This window comes from Eleginops maclovinus, chromosome 13 (genome assembly GCF_036324505.1).
Source record: "Eleginops maclovinus isolate JMC-PN-2008 ecotype Puerto Natales chromosome 13, JC_Emac_rtc_rv5, whole genome shotgun sequence".
Taxonomy (NCBI): Eukaryota; Metazoa; Chordata; class Actinopteri; order Perciformes; family Eleginopidae; genus Eleginops; species Eleginops maclovinus.
The window spans coordinates 17,642,064-17,657,202 of record NC_086361.1 but is presented as its reverse complement, the minus strand read 5'-3'; the positions used below and the strand labels follow the sequence as shown (position 1 = coordinate 17,657,202).

Sequence of the window (15,139 nt, the reverse complement as noted above, 5' to 3'; positions counted from 1 at the left end):
TAGCACTTCACTGCAAATGAATGGTAGGAAAAATTGTAAACCATCAGCTATTTGCCATGATGAGTATAAAGCCAAGAATGTATAATCAGTTGTTATTCTGGGACTGTGAAGCTGCCACTCCTAAGTGACCCTGGTCACAGCAAGTTCAGTTCCTCATTGGCAAGCTGAAAGTTCCTTATTGGACTCTTAGTAATTGTTATCAAAAGGTGGTGATGAATTCAAGCATTAACCTTAGAACAAATGTACAGTAAATGACCTGATTTAGATGGTCCACGGTTATAGAACATGTGAAAATGACATTTATTTTGGCATTTAGATTGATTGTAATAGGTCTATAACCATGGTGTTATTAAAGGAAAATAAATAAACTTCATCTGCTTAATCAATTTGCAAAAACACACAAACTGATGCTTGGGCATGCACATGTGTTATATTTAACATACATGTCTATATAATGCATGCGATATGCTACAATTTAACTTCGATTTATTTCAGTGTGTTTGTTATCATCAATATTTATAATAATATCCTAGTCAGAGCTTATCTATGATCCCAACAGGTAGGCAGGTCGTGACGTAGCCTGCCACCCGCCGACCCTCCTCCTCCCCCCATCCCCACCCCCATCGTCCTGCCTGCCTCCCAGTTGCGCTCGCCGCTGTCCTGTCTGGCCGCCCGGTGTCTGCTCCGCCGCTCAATGCTCTGCGGCTCTCCCACCCCCTGAACCCGAAAACTCTGCCTCCTCCTGCAGTCACCTCCCCGGCTCCCGGTCCCCCCTCTCTCTCCACCCGGTGAATGCACCAGCGGCGCAAACATGACGGGCATCGCCGCCGCTTCTTTCTTCTCCAATTCCTGCAGGTTCGGCGGCTGCGGTCTCCAGTTCGAGTCTCTCGCCGAGCTCATCGTCCACATCGAGGACAATCACATCGGTGAGTCGGAGGAGGGGGGAGTCGAAGCTAGGATGCTAGCTGCTGTTAGCATCCTAGGCTAGTTAGCTGTAGAGCTGCAAATAGGCTCGGCTTTGCATTCCGCTATTCCTGCTGCTCGCTCTCCGTCGAGGTTCACCGGAGTGGGAGTTATTCAGCAACATGAGACTTTAATTCATGTGACAAACACTGCTTCTTTGTGAAATAAGTGAAGGGTGTCTTTTGCGTTTGCTTTGATAGTTACCTTTTGCAGCGATAACTCGACTTCGAGGGCCGCGTAGGTCTCATAGGTGTAACTAGCATTCCGGCCAGACAGCGGTTCCTCAGCTAACAGTGCTGCGGGGTAGGTGTGTTGACGTTTCAGGCCTGATGCAGACGGGGCTCCTCACCGCAGTTGTGTATTGGGCTTGCTGTAGGCTTTTGTCATCTCAGGTGTCTCAAGGCATCAAGACTTCACCTTTTGCAATGCTTTCCGATAATGTTGGTGACACTTAATAACCATTAGCCCCTTTATTATCACTTGAACCAAGATGTGGCAGACATGCAATCAATTATATTTTCTCGTGCATGTGGACTTGTTGCATTTGTTAAATGTTCAACTGAAGGTAAAGCCTATTATTAGACCTGGCAAAAAGTAACAATCTGTTAGCCTACAGTTTAACATTAAAAAGACTTCTGGTTAAACGCCACAGTTTGGACTAGTATTATATGAGTGCATGTTATTTATTGTATTGGTAGTAATATATACATAGGAATGAATTTGTCTCCATTTATTTGTCATTGATTAATTTATCAATTCATGTATAGTTTTGACCATAAACGCATGTGACAAATGTGGCCTCTTGTGAAAAACGTAATGAATAGTTAGATAATAAATATCCACTCTTATGCAGATGCAATACATAAAATATTAGTTAAAGCAAATTAGCATAGTCTAGTTTTTGATTAGTGAATGCCCCTTTTTCTTCTATTGACATTATGTAACAAGAAAAGCCATTGAAATGTATTCTAATTAATACCATTCAATGTTGTTAAATATTTAGCACTCTTTGAAGCACAGTTCAGAGGCATGCTTTGGTTTGACACTAAATTATCCACTGTGGTAAATTAACCCATAATCCATCATGGCATTTGATACTGTTTAAGATTGATGGAGTTGTGAACCACAACCTCACTCAATAATATGTATCAAAGTTGATGTGGGCTAATCATTATTAGTGGCGTGTATCCATCCTCTGGAGGCGGGTGACGCGTTGGGGGTAAGGGGGTAGAATGGATGCTTCATTGAGCCAGTCTCCATGGCAACTGGCTGTCTCCAAAGGGGTTGGGGGCAGTTTATTGGCTGAGTTATTGCACACCTGCTGTCTGGCTAACAAAGAGCAGCCAGCTGTGGTGAGGACGCCCAACGGGTGATGTCACATCACATGTGGGACAGGACTGATGTTTAAGAAAAGGGGTCAAGTTTTGTGTGACCGTGTTGTGACTAAGCAAGAGTGGATCTGTGTATCAGTGTATCATGTTTTAGACCACTCTGAATAGACCATATGCTCCGTGGATCCCTTGCTAATTAACCAAAGGGGCGGGGGGATTAACATTGTTATTAGTCATTTGAACGTTTTTCAGGCCGGAGACCCCTTAGCTGAAAGAGAGATGAAGCAGGGACCCCCTACTAACTTATGTATAAAATTGAGTTGCATGCTAAACTTGCTTTACAATAATGTGTACGGCCCCCACCATATTTACCTTTCCATGGTGCATAAAATACGAAGCTATTAAAATAATATTCCACAACTGTAGTTAGCTCGACAACTGTTATTTACGTCGGATAACACAAGTGATTGCACAGGGATGTGTAATAACAGTTTGACTATCATCAATGTTGTGTGAGATATTTTAAAATGTTTATTTAAAAAAAATAGGCAGATTTTTACTTGCTTAAAACAAGAAATACTTTCAAACAATAATTTGTTTAAATTATGTAAACTGATGGCAATGAATGAACATATATTGTCCTTTCAGTCTAACAGCCAAATCCCCACACCGATAGATGCCCCATCTGGCTCTTAGCTTGACCTTTGACCTCGACGTCAGCCGAGCAGAATGGCGGTTTCCCATTAGATCACTCGAATTAATGAGTTCCCCCTCTGGTCGCTTTATACCGCGGCTGGTCATCAGATCACACGCACTCATTCTAATCAATACGGCTCTCTGAACGGTTACCACATGGATGAGTGTGACAGATGGAGAGGATTGAGGTGAGAGTGTGGGAGAAAAAGAGGGGCCATTGTCATTTAGCTTTGACTTCCCTTTTAATTAGTGCAGCGGTGTGAGTGATCAAGAATCAATCGAAAGATAAGCTAATTTGATCCTCAAAGCTTATTCACAGGAGACATCAGATAAGCTGTTAGAGGCCGTGCAGATAACAGATTGCCCTGATTGTGGTTTGTTTGCACACAGATTATGAAAAAACAGGTACAAACAATAAATCAGATAACCTAGAGCGACAACATAAAAGTATTAACAGTAGTTAACAGCTGTAAAAGTGAATCAGTAGGTCTCTAGTGGGGGTAAAGGAATCAATGCCTGTGCTGGACACACTTGGTCTTTATGGTAGTATGTGCTGCCCTCTTGAGGTAAAACCTCCTATGTGCTGCAAACAAACATCTAATTTGTATTCCTCCTCTGTGTATCTCAATGATCTCAACTTGTATCTCATTTGACCTACTGCTCCTATGACAAAATACAGAAAAGCAGGCAGCAAACAAACCAGATGAGCCTGTCTTGATCCTTTCCGTGAGACAACTAGATAATATGTGGGTCGTTAGTGCTGACCTCATCCCAGGAGAAAGGAAAGCAAACCTCAAATAACACACCCGCACTGTTTAGATTACAGCTGAAAGCAAGGGCAAAGGGGTTGGTGTGGTGTTTGGTTGTAGTCGGAGGCTTTGCACAGTGACTCTAGGTAAGGTCTGAGGAATGCATGATGTCAGGCTCATCTGTTGCCTGTGTGCAGCCCTGTGCTGTGTACCCGCCTGCACAAGCACAAACCTGCCTCTTACCTCAACAAAGAGGAGCAGGGAGGAAGGGGGGAAGGGGATAGAGATTAAAAGTGGGGAAGAGATTTGAAAAAGAAGGTTAAGATAGGAATAATAGGGGAGCAAGCACAGGGAAATGCCATATATCTCTGATTTGTTTAGATAAAACTTACTTTTTCGTTTTGATTTAGTTTTATAGACGTAATGAAAGGCTGAGGTGTGACTTGAAAAGAGGAGTCAGGTCCGCATTATGTTGTAATAACGCAGTCTTTGCTGAAGCATGCTGATAATTAAGCTGCAGTACCTTTAAATACGTAATCACTCAGCCCACCGGCCATGTTCGGCTGTATCCCTTTATCTGCCTTGGCTCAGACAGAAGGGCAAATGCAAACACAATATGGTGAGGCAGTTTTGCCTCTCTGTCATTAACTGGTAGGAAAACCCCTTTCCTGCTTTTGTTAGTTTTAATGAGTAAAGATATAATTGCATGGTGAAGGAGGATTGTTGGAATTACCAGAGTTTGTCTTGACATTAGTTTCTTGGATGTTGCCAGTAGGTCTGAGCAGTATTTGACTTTCAGGTGAAATCATTTTGTGGTGATATGATCTCTTGCGCGGAAAAGGCTAGTCAATTATTAGAGGAGCTGATTGACAGAAAAAATGTGCAACAATCTTGATAATTGTTTAATCATTTAATTACACACATGCATACATTTTCAAGGAAAGGTTCAACTAGTACCAGGTTGATTTGAAAATGTCTTTGTCTTATATAATGGTAAAATGTCTTACATGGCAGTAAAATCAATATCTTTGATTTCTGAGTTTGGTCCAAAAAAAATAGGCACATTTTTACCTGGAAACTGTGATGGAAGTATTGACGGGACCCAGCTTTTTTGTCATATACCAAAGCAAACTTAATATTTTTGGGTGTTTGGACTTTAGGTTGATTAAAATGAAAAATGTTGGTTCTATGAACGTGTTAGGGACATGTCTGTCTTTTCTTTTGAGGATATGAATACATGATGAATACAAATGCATTATCGCTAATTGATCATGAAAAGATTCTGTAGGTTCAGCCCTATATCTCAGCATACATTGGATGTTAAGTGTGGCCTCCTGCAACTAACAACACTTCTTGATTGTTGATCTGATGATTATATGATTGATTACTTGTACAGTCTATGAAATGTCACAGAATACAAAAAAAGGCCTTTACAATATCCTAAAGACATGGTGATGTGGACAACTTTAAATGTATGGTTATGTTCCGACAGTTTACAATGATCTCTAACAGAGAAAGCTGCAAATACTTACAATCTGAAAAGCTAAAACTATAAAATCATCAACAGATAGATGACAATATTCTGTATTTCCTGATCTGTTTTAATTAGTCGGACGATCTTTCAATTTATAGATTAGGTGACCAAATGTTTCAGCTGTATTTAAATGTGATTGTCCACACATGAGCCCATATTGTGACATGAGTCAGATCACAGCATACTTTAAGTGCAGCCCCAGTTGCCAGATTGTTTCCCATCCCACTTCCTGAGGTGTGAGACGGGAAGGGGCGTGTGTTTGTACATGTGAGAGAGTGTGTTCACCATACTTCCTAAATGACCTGTCAGGGTGTAGCGGAGCAATTAGTGGATCGGCATCCCAAACTGGAAACTGCAGGCCCTTTCTTTTCCCGCTACACATCCACATGCACACAGTCACACAGATTGCCTTTCGGAAGTCACAGCGCCCGAGCGCCCCACCAAGCTCTGAGAAGTGTAATTACAGAGAAGTTTGCCTTTTCCCCCCACCCATATCCCCCCTGCTCCTTCTCCACCGCCTCCTCCTCTGCTCTCCCTCCATCCGGTTGCCTGCTGCTCTAGAAACACGTTAAAATGCTCTCTGTGGCTTAATTAGCAGTCTGCAAAGCAAGCCATGCATTCTTGGCCTGGGCTCGACACATACACACATGTGAAGACACACACAGACACTTATACACATGTGCACATACATATGTGGACACATACATGCCGTGTGCATTCAGCAGGGGGCAGCAGTGTACTTCTGGTGAGAGATGGATGTCTGTGTTGAAATAAGTGGAGTGGTAGTTGATTGGTTGCTGTTTTTAATGACAGGAATGCTAATTAGGGTGATATTTATAGACCCTGAGACTCTGAAATGGAAAACACACAGAATGGACTTGTGGGAATCTAGATTAAATGTTAAACAGGCAAATTGAATCAGTGTGTGTGTGTGTGTGTGTGTGTGTGTGTGTGTGTGTGTGTGTGTGTGTGTGTGTGTGTGTGTGTGTGTGTGTGTGTGTGTGTGTGTGTGTGTGTGTGTGTGTGTGTGTGTGTGTGTGTGTGTGTGTGTGTGTGTGTGTGTGTGTGTGTGTGTGTGTGTGTGTGTGTGTGTGTGAGAGAGAAGGTCCCCTCCTGCTCCAGCCGTAGTATCAGCAGTGTTAGCTTCCTGTCCTGCTAGGTGAGTGGAAGTCATAAAGCCGGTGAACATTTACTGCTGCTCTCTCTCTCTGCACCTGGCTAACTCCATTTCCACCAACACCCTGTCCCCCTCCCCCCTTCTCTACACACACATACACACACTTACCTCATCTCAAAGCAAAAACCTGAGGTCCTTGTTCATCCCAATTTATGATTTCTGGCATCTCTCATTCTGGTACTTGTGGTTTTAATACCTATGTGTCAAACATTTGCTTAATTGGATTCCAGCTTAAAACGAGCAACTTGGAAACACAACTATAGACTCTGGGAAATAATCAGTTTTTGATTTCTTTTTACCCCTGCCGATAAGCTAATGTTTTCAATTTGGTTCCTTGGTTTATTTGTGTGTTGGTTTGTCTGTTCATCAACAGGATTATGCAAAATATAAATAGCCTGATTTTCAGGAAACTTATTGGTAAGGTTTATCTGGGGCTTAGGAAAAACCCATTACATTTTAGATCAGAATCGCTGGGCAGATACACCAACTATTTTCCACTTATGGGAACAGCGTTGGCAGTGCCCTTCCAGTTTTCCTTTTTTCCTTGTCCTGAGGGCTACATTACACTTCATACAGCCTTATTAAAAGTGCAATGAATGCCCTTACCTATTCGGTTAGATGACACACATTTACTTAATTAAATTCTTGTCTTAAAATTAAGTATCCTCAGAATTAGAAGATTACACATAATTTATTGCACATATAAATACATGTAATTACTGAAAACAAATTGGACATGCTTAAAAAGAATATTCCCATTTACGGTCTAAGTCTCATTGTCATGTGTCGTGACTCAGCCTTGTCAGTGGTGTAGGTCAAAGTGTGTCAGTGTTTGTGAGTGTGTGCGGATATGTTCATGCATGCAGAGAGCTCTGGTCTGTACGCCTGAGCAGCAGGTAGGATTATTAAGGCTCTGCTATAAAAGACTGTCAAAGACCACCTGTGTGGACCACCGCAGATGTTTGTGTGTGAGCCTCTGTGTTTGTGTGATTCTGTGTGTTTGTACATGCATTTCTCCTGCTATCTATTTTCTTCAGCTAGCCTCTTCAAGGTTTTACATTTACTAAAATGTAAAAGTCTCTGGTCTACACAGCAGCAGCGGCAGTGCGCCTTTTCTTTTAGGTTGTTTTCGTGTTTGCTGGTCTCCTTGGTGTTCTCCTGCACTGTGGGAAGTCTGCATTCTTTTTTAATTATGAGGTGTGAAAGCCTGAAAACTAAAGGGCTAAGAAGGCCAACACACACACACACACACACACACACACACACACACACACACACACACACACACACACACACACACACACACACACACTTGGGATTAGTAGTTGGAAGGAGCGTCCAGGAGTGTGTTGTTAATGGTTGCACAGAGATGATCCAGTTCTCGGGTCTGAGATGCAATACATCTGCAAACCATTACACACAAAGCTGCAATTATGCCTCCATGCACTCAGACATAGCCATGCACGCCATGGCTTTAAACCTAGTCGTTTTTTCATAGTGTGGATCCTTCTGAATGTTCCCCCGTTGAACACTTGATGGCACTGGTTCGGCACACATGCATCCACCCGCAGTGTTTTCATGCACACTTGCTCCTGTTTTCCTGGGGGTGGGAGGTGGGGCTTTGAAGTTAACTTTACTTCCCTGGGGCTGTGGAAGTTGCCTACTGTAGTGTTACTGACCCAGCAAGTCCACCGGAGAAAGCATGTGTGTGTGTGTGTGTTTGGAGTAATACACTGTGTACATTCATTACAGAATCCAACCAGTTTTTTCACTCTCGGGACAGATTTCTTCACACTCTGAAGATGATTAATCAGCCTTTAGTGACTTTTGGAAAGGCATTGGTAGTAAATCAAAGGAACTTGGCGAGATAATGTGCCAATTACGAACGTGTCCGCAAATATATCTGCGGGCTCTCACATATTATAGACTGATACAGAGAACACTGTGTGAGAAACATCCTGTAATCCATGAGCCAGTCTGGCAGGAATAATGGATGAATGAGTCAGCTGCATACTAAGAGAATTCACTCAACATTTTTTTCCTACAGAGCAGTGATTTATCTTAATATCTCTTTCTCTTCCTCAGACACAGATCCGCGGGTCCTGGAGAAGCAGGAGCAACAGCAGCCCACTTACCTGGCCCTAAGCTACATCAACAGGTACACACACACACACACACACACACACACACACACACACACACACAAACGAAGGTGTCCGTCTATAGAGGGCAGCATTACTCTACCAGTGAAAGTCTTGTGTTAATGTGTGTGTGCATACATGTGGCTTGCGGCGAGCATATGACTGATGTCTTCCCATAGACACAGCATTGACTCATCCACAGACCAGCTCAGAAAACCACACAAGACAATCACTCCTAAATCCCTGCGCTGCAGACGGCAAAGCCAAAGGCAGCCTTTAAAGATTTCTGCCTGTTTGTATGTGGTGAACCAATGTGTCACATCCTACTTAGTGCCCCGTTAAATCACTCAAAGATGCAACGTTCAGGAAGATGAAGGTGAAACCAAGAGAGTTGGGTTTGATTTCTGGAGTTTTCATGTGGTGAGGCTGTAAATGCTAACTGTATTAAAGTACAATGCTGTGATGACAGTATATTTAAGGAGCCACTCGTTCAGTATCTCAATTTTGTCTTTGTCAATGTTTTTAACCCTCTTATAACACAAGCAAAAATGTGTGAAAGCTTAAATTAAATGATAGCAACAAATAACACAAAAGCACAAACCAGTAGAAAATATAATACATAAAAGTAAACATGATTTATGAAAGTATAATTCCTGTAAAACACAAGTGATATTTTTTTTGTTTTGATCATGGTTTCTTCTTGTACTCCTCAAGGAAATTGCTAAGATCTGTGAATTCAGTAACATTGCTAAACTCACGTAAAATGGGTCGGGAAACACCAGCAGTAAGCAGATTAGAGAGGCTGTAAACAAACCATTTTATTTTTAGGATAAAACAAAGGTAAGATAATTACCCAAACTCTCTGTCATAACCATCCACCACAGCTTAAATCACCCCAACTAATTTACCGTAGTTCTACGAGCAGTTTTCTGTTTGATGAGGGATTATTCCCAACATGTTATGTACACTCACTTTTGGTTTTCCCTCAAAATAATGTGGCTTGCCGCTGGCAGTCCTGCACCCAGTCCATTGGTCTCACTGCTTGTGCAACACCCCATCAGACTTTGTTGTATTTAATGACTAACTGTTGTGGTTTTAGGGCAGGAATAGGCCTTTATGTATTCTTTAAAAAAAGCAACAAAAATCCTTAAATACATAAAAAGAAACAATTTGGTTGCTACGTTGACTTCTTTGTAAAGCTAATCTGTAAACTTTATTTCTCCCTATTGCATTTTTAGTAACATTTGACACCATAAGCTTTTAAAAGTCTTGCGATTATTAATTAAGGTACCTTTTTAAAGTGGTTAAATTTAACCCAAAAAAAGTTAAAACCATATCTGTCTGAAAGGTTGAGCAATGAAATTAGGAATTTGTAACAAACCAGAATTATTTTTGGGGGTAATAAATGATAATCTTGCAGTTTTGCAAGATTAAAACAATTATACTTCATTTTTGTATAGTTTGACATTTGAGTATATCCACCAGCATTGCCTCCTTTTATAAAGTGCCTAAGTTGATAGTTGTCAGATTGGAGGTTTTGTTTTGTAAATTATATCAGATTTTCTGAGTTGTCCTGGGATTTACTTATGACCACCCCTGTGTGCCCTCAGGTTCATGACAGACGCGGCGCGGCGGGAGCAAGAGACCATGAAGAAGAAGGTCGCTCCCAAACTGTCGCTGTCCATCACTGGAGGAGTGTCCAGGAACAGCACGGCCACGCCCCCTCGCCACACCAGCGGTAACCTGACGCCTCCCGTCACGCCCCCCATCACCCCCTCCTCCTCCTTCCGCAGCAGCACACCTACAGGTACGGCAGGTGTGTGTGTGTCGAAATGTGCCTACACAGAAAGATGGATTGCTTGTATTTGTTTAGACAATGACTAATGCAAATTACCTATCCGCTGTAACTGAAAAAGCACACAGTAATGGTTGTGCCATCAGGAGCTCATTGATCAACTTCAGACAGCATACTGATGAGCAAATGAATATATTTGTCACGTAAATGGCAGAGAAGGCAGCTTATTTCATACCTGGTTACTTCAGAACATTTTAAAAAGTATGTTAAAGTGCCAGCTCACCTCTAGATGAAGAAATCCAAGATTTAGAGGCTTTATTGTCATAAGCACTCTAGCTACAGGTTGGTTTTGGCAATGAAAATCTCAAGTCGTAGGCTCCTCCAATTAGGAATCATAAATATAAACAGGACATAAACATTAAATAAAGGGCACGAAGAAACAGAACTAAAAATAAAATAGTGCAAGAGAACTGTGACACATGCAAGTTAATGCAGCAGTAAGTAAACTCCTTCACGGTATGTATGTATCATATGTATCTTTACATGAACAGTGTTGGACAGCTCACATTTTTAACTTTAAACCAAAAATAATTATTTAGAAATGAATTGTGGATTTTTTTCTCTTAATTAAAAAATGCAACTGGTAGAGGCTTAAACCCCAACCACTGTCTGCCTGTGTGTGTGTTGTTTGTGTGTTGGGACTGGGGTCTCCTATAGTGAGCAGACCAGTCAACACTCTGTTAATTACATAGCAGCTGTCACGCTGTGTGTTCGCATGGGGCCGTGTGTTGCACAGCCAAGAAGCAGATGTCCAATTCCAGCCCAAATGGTTCCAAACGTAGTGTTAGGTCTGGGCCTATACACCAGCATGGCTACACACACACACACACACACACACACACACACACACACACACACACACACACACACACACACACACACACACACACACACACACACGCTCTCTTTCTACATGTGCCAGGGTGCCATCCATTTCCTCATGCTGAGGTGCAGCATTTCCTGTGAGATGGTGGGGGGTCAGTGGGCCTTAAGTGTGTGTTTTTGTGTGTGTGCCTCAACATTTCAGTAATGTGGTATGTGGGTGGGTGGGTGTGTGTGAGTGGAAAATGTTCTGCACTTAGCAAAGCACTTTTTCCAGGCTGAGCAATGGGGATCACTCCCACTTAATGATCTCTTTCTGAGTGCCAGCCCCTGCATTTTGACTCACAAGTGTACACACACACACACACACACACACACACACACATGCACACACCATTGCCTTTTTGTATCAACATTGCTCTCAGTGGCATGTGGGCTGCTAATGCATGAAATATGAGCCGAGTATAGAGAGTTGTATTAATAAAAAGCTACAAATAACTTTCTGTTTGCTAAATTCCCAAAGCATGACGTATTTTTGGCAATTCCCCATCCATATTTCATCCCGGATGACTAGCGTTTTTTTGTTCTGCGTGTCTCCATTGTGCCTCCAGGCAGTGAGTATGATGAGGAGGAGGTAGACTACGAGGAGTCGGACAGCGATGAGTCGTGGACCACAGAAAGCGCCATCAGCTCTGAGTCCATCCTCAGCTCCATGTGCATGAATGGGGGAGAGGAGAAGCCGTTCGCCTGCCCCGTCCCAGGCTGTAAGAAGAGATACAAGGTAAGGCCGTACCCGGGATTGAGAGGCTAAAGGCTTTATTGTCAAGTACAATATAGTTCCCAGACTCCTCCTACAGTACAACACACAATATATGAAAAGGAATAAAATAGTGCAAGAGAAAAGTGTCACACCGGGAAAGAAAAATGGAATGAGCAAATTACATAAATGTAAAATACAGTAAGATCAGATAAAAAGGGAATCTAAAATATGATAGTAAAATACTGCATTTTGTAAAAGTAAATGAATAAATATCTAGATAGTAGATGTTCTTTACATAAGTAAGTTATTCCATTTCCCAGAGCCCGGGAGCTTATCAGTCTGTGGGATAAAACTATCCCTGAGTCTGGAGGTCTTTGTCCTGATGCTGTGGTAACGTCTGCCCGGCGACAGCAGACAGAACATCTTGTTGCTGGTTATTTCTGGTAAAGCCCACATTGAAGCTTCTGTCTCAGGCATCACATGCCTGAAATTTATAATTTAGAAAAAAGCTAATTTAAAATCCAGAATGAACTGTTTGTAAACAGTGAACAATACTTCATGTTACGCTTGCTTTGGTTGTTACAGCTGGTGACAACAATCCTCATTCATTTTGTACCTTTTCAGACCAAAATAGTGTCATGGGATAAAGTCACATTTGCTGTTGATTTGAATGGGTCCACATGCATAATCAAATCTGAATGTTTCACCCAGTTTGTGACCAGGGTTTGTTGCAGTCTGACAATGTGCAGCTTTATATAACGATAAACAGATATAAAGTGGAATTTCGAAGTAACTGTAGAATGTTTATATACTAATCAGTAGTTTTTCCATGTGGACTTTAGGATGATTAACAGCTGCCAAGGCTGCAAATTGAATAGGGATCAAATAAAATCACCCGAAAAAAATATATAATTTCATGATCATTTGAAAGAACACCAATTTTTTCTAATGTACATTTTGTGGTTTGTATTAATTTAGCGAGTGACTCACTCTGTGGAGCAAATATACACATTTTGATAAAACCTAAAGTGCAGTCTATTGCCAGCAGCTGCTTAGCTTAGCATAGCCTAGCTTGTCTTAGCATAAAGACAGGAATCGGATAAAAAGCTAGCCTGGTTCCATCTAAAGGTAAATCATCTGTCTATCAGCACCTCTTAATTAATAAATGATCCATAATATATTTAATTCTAAAAACAGTATACTCACTATCTGCAAGAGTGCCAAAGTACTGATTAACAACTGACAACATTAGACATAAAAAAATAATGGCCACATAAAGCATTCAATTTAGAATTTGTATGTCAACATTATAAATCAAGCTTTGAAGCTTCTATTTGGTACAATTATTACCCTGCTTCCCCTCTTGTAATGAATGTTTTTCTTCCTTGTCTCTTCAGAATGTGAACGGTATTAAGTACCACGCCAAGAATGGCCACCGCACGCAGATCCGTGTGAGGAAACCCTTTAAGTGTCGCTGTGGCAAGAGCTACAAGACCTCGCAGGGCCTGAGACATCACACCATCAACTTCCACCCACCCGTCTCCACCGAGATCCTGCGCAAGATTCAGGGTTAGATCCCTCTCACCATCACTACCCCGAACATAGCCCTATCCTGACTGTCCTTACCCCACCCTTTACACCCATCCCCAACACTAAAGGGTCAAGTACGTGCTTTAAGTTTAATTTTTCTTTTGTCATCTTTCTGTTTGTATGTTACATATTGTTTTCTATCCATTTTATATCACTTGTATTTTTGAAAAAAAATATCTTTGTAGTATTTTTATTGTTGTAAATTTGCACATTCGTATATACTATCACGTTATTTTGTTCTCTATTGTTTGACTTACATAAGGTGCTAACTGTAAAAAACAGAAAGAAAAGACACAAAAACAAACGATAAGAAAGAAACTGGGGAAACGTTAACAAAGATGTGAAACAGGAAGTTCAACCAAGCCCTGCCCCTTCACGAAGTTGAGGCTAGAGCTGATCTGAGTTCAGTAGAAGCTACACTCCATTTGTACGTAGGTAAGAGAGTTAGCTGAGCTCAGATCTGTGCCTTCTGTAACTTCTGGGGGTTTGAGTGAAAGAGTCAAGTTATACTTTAAATAGATTTATTGATATATAAACAATATACAGATACGTATGTGTACATAAAAATATATAAAAGTATTCATTAGCATATACATAAATAGTTACACTTTATTTTCAAGCTTTATTTTATATATTTTTGTCAGTGTTTTATTCTTTCTACGTATAAGTAAGTGTTCCTTTCATTCCTTATTTGCTGAGAGGGACAGTTTTGTCACCTCAGAGGTCAAAGGTTAAACAGCTGGCTGACTCTGGGCTCAGAGAGTTTTCTCTCACCCCGCCCCCGAGAGATAAGGAGCCAAAACGCCTTTCTGTTTGTTACTCTGAATCAATATTTTAATTCAGGTCAGCGTATTATGAAATGGCCGAGGCCAACAATCCATATCTGAAACGCTTCAGAGCCATCCATGTATTTCATGTCTCCAGTGTTTCCTCATTCAGAGTGCCAGAGCTGTGTTCAAGAGACTAAGTCCTGATTGCCATCACGCTGTATTCCAGTTGCCAAGGTCTTTGTTGTGTTTTTTTCCATGATGTTGCCATCAGCTCTCCACTGCCAAACATTGACCATGCCATGTGCCTGGGGAGGGGGGAGGGGAGGGAGGGAGGGAGGGTGGGTGGGTGAGGGAGCTGTAATAGTTTTACCCTGGAGGTCGCCAAACGTGTGGCAATGATTTTCTTCTTCATCGCGCCTCCAAAATGTGCGCATGAGTGGATGTACGTCGACAGAATGTTTTCATGCATGCACTTTTGTGTCATTACGAGAATAAAAAAAAAAGGATTTGTATTGAAAGAGATTACCACCTACAATCTGTCATTCGTGCGTGTTGTAGACAAGAGCATTCCAGTTCATTGAGTATGTGTGTGAGATATGTATGCCTGTGATTTTCTCAGCAGTATCCAAGTCATCAGCATATAGAGTGTTTGTGTATTCTGCGTGTTTCTGCGTCTTGTGTTTTCTGTGCCAGGCAGCTGGTTGGTCTCCTGTGGAGCAGGACAACTGGCTGTGTTTTTGCCTCATGTAGT

At 41.6% G+C, this 15,139-nt stretch overlaps 1 protein-coding gene across 1 annotated transcript; it reads left to right on the top strand.

The window, feature by feature from the left end:
* The first annotated feature begins 666 nt into the window (after positions 1 to 666).
* On the top strand, positions 667 to 14,699 carry jazf1a (JAZF zinc finger 1a). Its single transcript, XM_063899610.1, has 5 exons — positions 667 to 926; positions 8,536 to 8,608; positions 10,202 to 10,398; positions 11,880 to 12,049; positions 13,426 to 14,699. Exons 1-5 carry the CDS (start codon positions 812 to 814, stop codon positions 13,600 to 13,602), a joined length of 732 nt encoding a protein of 243 aa, XP_063755680.1. The 5' UTR covers positions 667 to 811; the 3' UTR covers positions 13,603 to 14,699.
* The last annotated feature ends 440 nt before the right edge of the window (positions 14,700 to 15,139 follow it).

Coding starts and splice junctions, on each gene's coding strand:
- jazf1a (XM_063899610.1), top strand. CDS start 812: ATGACGGGCATCGCCGCCGCTTCTTTCTTCTCCAATTCCTGCAGGTTC. Junction 8,609..10,201: donor GCCCTAAGCTACATCAACAG/GTACACACACAC, acceptor GTGTGCCCTCAG/GTTCATGACAGACGCGGCGC. Junction 10,399..11,879: donor CCGCAGCAGCACACCTACAG/GTACGGCAGGTG, acceptor TTGTGCCTCCAG/GCAGTGAGTATGATGAGGAG.